The sequence below is a fragment of the Myotis davidii genome, unplaced genomic scaffold, assembly GCF_000327345.1.
Source record: "Myotis davidii unplaced genomic scaffold, ASM32734v1 scaffold190, whole genome shotgun sequence".
Classification (NCBI taxonomy): Eukaryota; Metazoa; Chordata; class Mammalia; order Chiroptera; family Vespertilionidae; genus Myotis; species Myotis davidii.
The window spans coordinates 1,579,456-1,585,865 of NW_006283440.1; the positions used below are offsets into that span (position 1 = coordinate 1,579,456).

The 6,410-nt window shown below is 48.7% G+C and overlaps 1 protein-coding gene across 1 annotated transcript in view; it reads left to right on the top strand.

The window, feature by feature from the left end:
• The first annotated feature begins 6 nt into the window (after positions 1 to 6).
• FBP1 (fructose-bisphosphatase 1) overlaps positions 7 to 6,410 on the top strand; it is a 24,019-nt gene continuing 17,615 nt past the window's right edge. Inside the window, exon 1 of the mRNA XM_006753675.1 lies at positions 7 to 239. Coding sequence (XP_006753738.1) covers positions 70 to 239 — 170 coding nt within the window. The 5' untranslated portion in view covers positions 7 to 69. The remainder of the gene's footprint in view (positions 240 to 6,410) is intronic.

Consider the following 6,410-nt stretch of genomic DNA (forward strand, 5'->3'; position numbering starts at 1 on the left):
CCGACCCTCCCAGCGGCCCGCGCTGTCCTGCTCGTCCTCGCCACCCGGCACGCACAGCCCGGCCCCAGCATGACGGACCAGGCGGCCTTCGACACGAATATCGTCACCCTGACCCGCTTCGTCATGGAGGAGGGCAGGAAGGCCCGCGGCACCGGCGAGATGACCCAGCTGCTCAACGCGCTCTGCACCGCGGTCAAAGCCATCTCCACGGCCGTGCGCAAGGCGGGCATCGCGCACCTGTGAGTCAGGCCTCCAGCTGCCAGCCCGTGTCCGGGGTCTGTCTGTCCAGCTGGGAATGTGCTGAGGGTCTGATGTCTGGTCCTCCTCTAGCCCTCCTGCTCTCCGCCTGTGTCTGTCTGACAGCTGGGGGGCTGGCCCGGCCGCGTTCCCTTCCTCCTTTCCTCCCTCTCCCTCTCCTGAGGTTGGCACTCAAAGCCTGGTTCCCCCTTCTCTTGAGCTTGGAGGTGCCCACCCGGGGGGCCTGTCACCCCAGCCACACCTGCCGCCATCCTGCAGTCCTTTCCGGGGGCTGAGCCGCCTGCCTTGCTGGGCACCCCTGTCAGCTTCCTCCTGGTGAAACTGGTTGGCGGTGGGCACCTGGCCTGCTGGCCATACACATCCCAGCCTCATACAGGGAAGTGCGGGCACCGTACCTTCTTGTCCCTTTCTCTTCTGTGACCTCCTTCATGCCCTATGGATTTGGGATCTCAAGTTGGGTTTAGGCTCAAGTATCTCCTTGAGCCTAAACAGGTCCTGTTAGGAGTCAGGAAGCCCAGGCAGGAAGCCTGCCGTCCAGAGCTCTCAGGAGCAGCAATGCTGTGTGCAGAGGGTGCAGTAGGCCCCGGGTGAGGCCTGAGACCCTGCATTTTAAGAAGGTCTTCAGTGGTGTCCATGTGGCTGTTCTGCAGATCACCTGTGTGTAGCAAAGGAATCACAGGACATGGGGTTCAAAGGGCACCTTCTTGTGAGGCTTTTGTAAGTGACACAGACGCTCTTTGGTTTACTCTGGTGCACACGAGCATTCTGTATTTAGCTGGTCCTCATGTAGCTGAAGGGTACCTGGGTTTTCAGAGTGCGCCCACTCCTCCTAATATTCCACACACTCAGGGACACTGTGAACACTGTGCACCATGTTCTTAGCTGACCTGAGGGAGTGTAGCCCCTGCAACTAGTTGGCTCTGGTCCCTAGGATTGCTGACTCCTAGGAAAGGAGCGTATGGTCACCCGTATTTTCAGAAGTCAAGCAGGCATGGCCTGGCTGGGAGAGGCACTGGGACAGGTATGTTAGGAAGGGTGTCACTCCACCACTATTTCACCTATGGCTCCTCTTAGTAATACATTTCTAAGGAACCTTTGCTTTAGGAAACACATTCATTTAAAATCTTGCTTCAAATTTAATTTACAACAAATAGAGGCGGCCTCATCGCTTTACTTGTCTTTGAAGATGAGGGGCCTTCTTAAAAAGGAGTACTTGTCATTTCCTGTATTATTTTAAAAGTGTGTCTGTCCAAAGGAACTTGGAAATGCAAGATCTGCTTTGAGGTGTATCTTTCCAACCTTTTAAGAAACCTCAGATTCTGGGACCTGGACAAAGGATACTTGTGTTGGCTGTGTGAAATACGTATATTTGTTTGGGCTAAATAGTGGTGAATGCCAGGTTTAAAAAAGATTGTTGTTGTTATTATTATAAACTACTTAATAAGATACACTCATTGACAAAAATTTAAACCATGCAACTGAACGCAAAGAGAAAGGTGAAACCCACCTCTATCCATTCTCTGGGGCGTTCTCCATCAATAATTTACTGGTTATTTTCTCCTATACATATTTATACTCATGTAAGTTTATACATGGACAAATATTTACATGTATCCATATGTAAATAACAAACAGAATGGGATTACAGTTAACATATTCTACAGTTTGCTTTCATCATTCAACAATATATAAAGATCATCCTTCAATGGCAGGACATATAAATCCACCTCCTTCATTTTATGAAGTGTTCCATTGCACAAATATATCGCTATTTTACTCTTCCCCTAAGTTAGCACATTTCACTGGTGTTTGACTATTTCAAACAGCATTGTATTCGTGGAACAGGGACTGATGCCTTGTCATGTGGGCGGTTGACAAGGAAGTCCAGAATAAACACTTAAGTACTCCTGTGGGAAAATAGTTTGCTGTCTCAGTATGACTGGTCAGGGAGGGAACCATAAGACAAGATCTCGAATCAGGGCTCCAAATTACATTCATTATTGGCTTTGATGTCCTGGATGAAAAGCCAGTGTGCAGGCAAAGGGCTTGTTAGTGCTGAAGACTTTCCCTGGAAGGGCATGTCCTCAGGATGACGAGAGGATTGCTGATTTGCAGGAACCTCACAGGAACCAGTTTCAGGAGCTCGGCCATGAAGTCTCATTAGGAGACTTCAGGAGTTTCAGCCAAGAACCCGGCTAGAGTCCGTGTTCTCTCTCTCTCTCTCTCTCTCTTTCTCTCTCTCAACCAACAGCTGCTCTTTAGCCACTTTTCTTGATCTCAATAAGACAGCCATAGAATCATTAAGTTTTAGGCTGAAAGCCTCAGCAGCCACCTGGCCCCGCCCCACTTGGTACAGATGAAGAGCCCAGGTTGGGCTCTCTTTGTCAAACCACACAGCTCTTCCTTTATTTTTGAGAAATCAGATAAAGCTGACCCAACTCTCAATCTCATCTATGAATTACATTTTCTATGTGAATTAAGATTTGTAGCACAAGAAGCCATTGCCTCAGAGCCAACCTGTTCTTGAGGCCGTTGCTCTGTGCGCTGGCTCCTCCACCTGCTGCCGGCAGAGATGGGGGCGGCTGTTCTCTCCTGAGACCCGTCAGCAGCTGCAGGTGGATCTGATGAGCTCATGGTTCAAATGCCAGCGTTCCCCACTTCCGTTTCCATTCCTTTGGGAGAAAATGGCCCTCCAGTGTCTTGCTTTTGCTTTTGGCATGTTCAGGTGACTTCCCTTTGTATGTGCTTCCAAATCACTGTTTGAAGAATTCACTGGTTCTATTCAACTCAACAACGTGTCATTGAACATGCACAATAGACAAAGCTCTAAGAGAGCCCGAGAGGAGAATGACACAGAGCTTCTGCTGTAAGGAAAGTACAAGGACAGAATTAGTTATAAGACACACTAGAGATTCTGAAAGATGCTTTCACAGAGGTGCCAGAAAGACAATGCAGATGCAAAGGATAGTGGAGCATCAAGATGGGCATCTCCCATGGGCAGGAACAGAGAGATGGTCACAAGGCCTGAGGGCTGGAGTGCATTTCATCGTGTGAGGCAAGGTACCAGGTGAGCAGAGATTTCTGGAAAAGTTGCTCACTCAGTTTGACTTTAGTATGCTGTACACACGGTGGGGTGTTTGTTGGTGTTGCATTGTGGGTGCATTGGGAAGCATCACATGGGAAGAGTGAATACTTTATATTTTGCAGGCATGCAAAGGAGAGAGAGTAAAGGGTTTTGAGCAGGGTAGTGCCATGATTAGAGACTAAGCTGGGGAAGAAATGGCTGGAAGTATAGCTTTGGGAGAGGGAAAGCTAAGACGGGAGGAAAGCAGTTGAAAAGGGCAGGGGGGCATGAGAACAACACCCAGAGCTAGAGCATTAGCAGGAGGAGGGGAGGGCCTGGGAGGAGGCCGAGTGTGGATCCCATGAGAAGGACCGCTTCTCAAAGAATGGGTCGTAGCCAGCGGCAGCAGGGCCTGCCAATAAAATTGAAACAAAACTAAACCAGAATTCCAAAGGCAGAGCTGATTGCTTGAGGCTGGGGAAGGGTGAAAAGATGATTCCAACATTTTGGAAACATTGAACTTGAGGTGTCAGAGGGCTGTCCCGTTCGAGATGTCGTCCAGCCAGCAGTTGGATGGGCCAGGCTGGAATTTGGTCGTGAAGCACTGACTAAAGATTTGGCCACTGGGTTTTGGCCCATTCTGCCCTGAGGCAGAGAGGAAGAGGAGAACATCAGGAGGGGTGGAGCAGAAAGGGGCACGCAGGGCTTAAGAACCAATTTTGGAGAGAGATGGAGCTGGGCTCAAATTCCTGGCTCTGCCGTTTAACTTCTATGAGGATTTGGGCAACTGATGTAACATCTCTGAGACTCGGTTTCCCCACTTGTAAGGTGGAGACAGCTATCTTTTTCAATCTCAGAGAGTTGTGTGAGGGTGAACTGAGTTCATTGAGCAGATACTGCTATCATCGTTGTTTTTCTAGGCTGAAGGTTATTATTATTTTTATAAACCGGGATCTTTTTATTTTGCTTTTCATTCAGTACTAGCTGCCCACATGCAGCCAGCAGGCATGTCCTGCAGGCTGGCCCATTCATCGTCTATTAAAACCACGTTGTGCCCTCAGATTGGTGACAGGAAACCTCCTCCCGTCGTGGTCAGGTGGTGTCCAGATCAGTTGCTTTTGTATGTGGGGTCCTCTCAGTGTCAGTGGAAGGAAATAATGAATAACTTCAGTTTTAATTTTGGAATTACAGGTCAGCTAATACATGCTTCCATTTTATCTTCACATTTGCAGAGCATGTGGCATTAAACCTTTGGAAACTTTCTCAGAGTTATGTTATGTTTCTTGAGTTAGCTTCTCGATGGAATTATAACTTCCTTTTCACACCAGATGCACAGCCACCCTCCACCCCCTATTTGCCCATTTGGGCCCCATGAACTCCGGCCAACCCTGGGGACTGTGACCTTTAAATGCTGCTTCTGGTTGGTGTCTCTCCTTCAACGTGTTTCTGGTCTGACCCTTGGACGTTCCCAGCTGGGTGAACAGTTGGTCATTTACCTTGAAATCAATTAATAACAAGTCAGTGTCACCTTGGACTTGAGTGATAAGGATTGAATAATCGTCTGCCTCCAGTTTTCTTACGTTGAATGTTCTGAAAATGAGCTTTCCCATGGTCCTTTGTGTGCTGTGGACAGTGCTTCCTGCTGTGGTGGCTGTCATGTGGGCATCAGGGGGAAATGGTCTGGAGTTAGCCAATCAGGGAGTTCCTGAGTCTTCTTCCCTACGTGTGGCCCTGCCTCTGGTCCTTACGCTTCAGATATCACGAATCACAGACTATGGCTGCAGAATGGCTCAGTCCCTTCCAGAAGCCACATGCCAATTTAAAACAATGTTAATATTTAATCCATAATTCTAAGGATATTAAATACTGGTCAAATTAATCTATTCTTCTAAGGCAGTGATGGCGAACCTTTTGAGCTCGGCGTGTCAGCATTTTGGAAAACCCTAACTTAACTCCCATATGAATTAAAATGACTCACAGTTGTTTTTCAGATTTTCAGTGAGGTTTACAGTAAAAGAAATATGTATTAGACAAATTTTCCAATCAGCATTTGCTCCTCAACCTCCAGAAAGAGAACTTTTGTGTCTCTAGGGGTTTAAAAAGGAACCATCACAAGGGCTTAAACCCTGTCAGGACGATCCCCGCCTCCCCCCCAACCCAGTGGATTGGGCTGCAGAGCCAACTAGTTTGAATGAAATGGGAGTGAAATGTTGAACTTGGAGCACTTTCTATAGTTGCCAGTTACCTGTGACAGAGTTCCCAGGAGTTGCCTGTAAAACTGGTTTAAGAACTTTTGTGTCTCTAGGGGTGTAAAAAGGAACCATCACAAGGGCTAAACCCTATCAGGACGACCCCCCCTTCCCCACCCCCCAAGTGGATTGGGCTGCAGAGCCAACTAGTTTCAGTGAAATGGGAGTGAAATGTTGAACTTGGAGCACTTTCTATAGTTGCCAGTTACCTGTGACAGAGTTCCCAGGAGTTGCCTGTAAAACTGGTTTAGAAGCCTTGGTTTCTGGGTTTCCACTCCCCTCATCAGTCAGCATTTACTTAGTGGATGCCTGGGGGCTCCATTAGGAACAATGGTGGCTGCCGTTGGGCTGCTGTAAACCAGGTGCATCCCACAGTGCAGCTCTCATTCTTGCAAAGCCTGGCAACTAACAATCCACCCGGATGCTGAGCCACCCCCACACAATCAGTGAGAGGGAAAGGCCGAATTAGGACCCGCCTGGGGTGGTTGTGTGACTGCCGGGCAGTCAGGGATGGGCATGGGACCAGAACACCTCTTGCTCACTGGCCAGGCTCAGTTCTAGCCCTTTACCTCTATCAGCGCATTTAAGGCCTCTCTCTGCATACGAGGTTGTAGATGTACTAAACTCCCACGTCACAGATGAAGAACCAAACGTGACTTGGCCAGGGTTGCTGAGCATGTGGTGGGCGGGGCTGGGATTTGGACCCCGGTGGTCCAGCGTCCCAGCCCGTGGGAAAAAGCCCATGATGATGCTGTCCTCTTCATGATGACTTGCATTTTGGAAAAGCTCCCTTGGCAGATCACGTCACTGGCTCAGGCATAACTAAGGTCCCTGTCCCT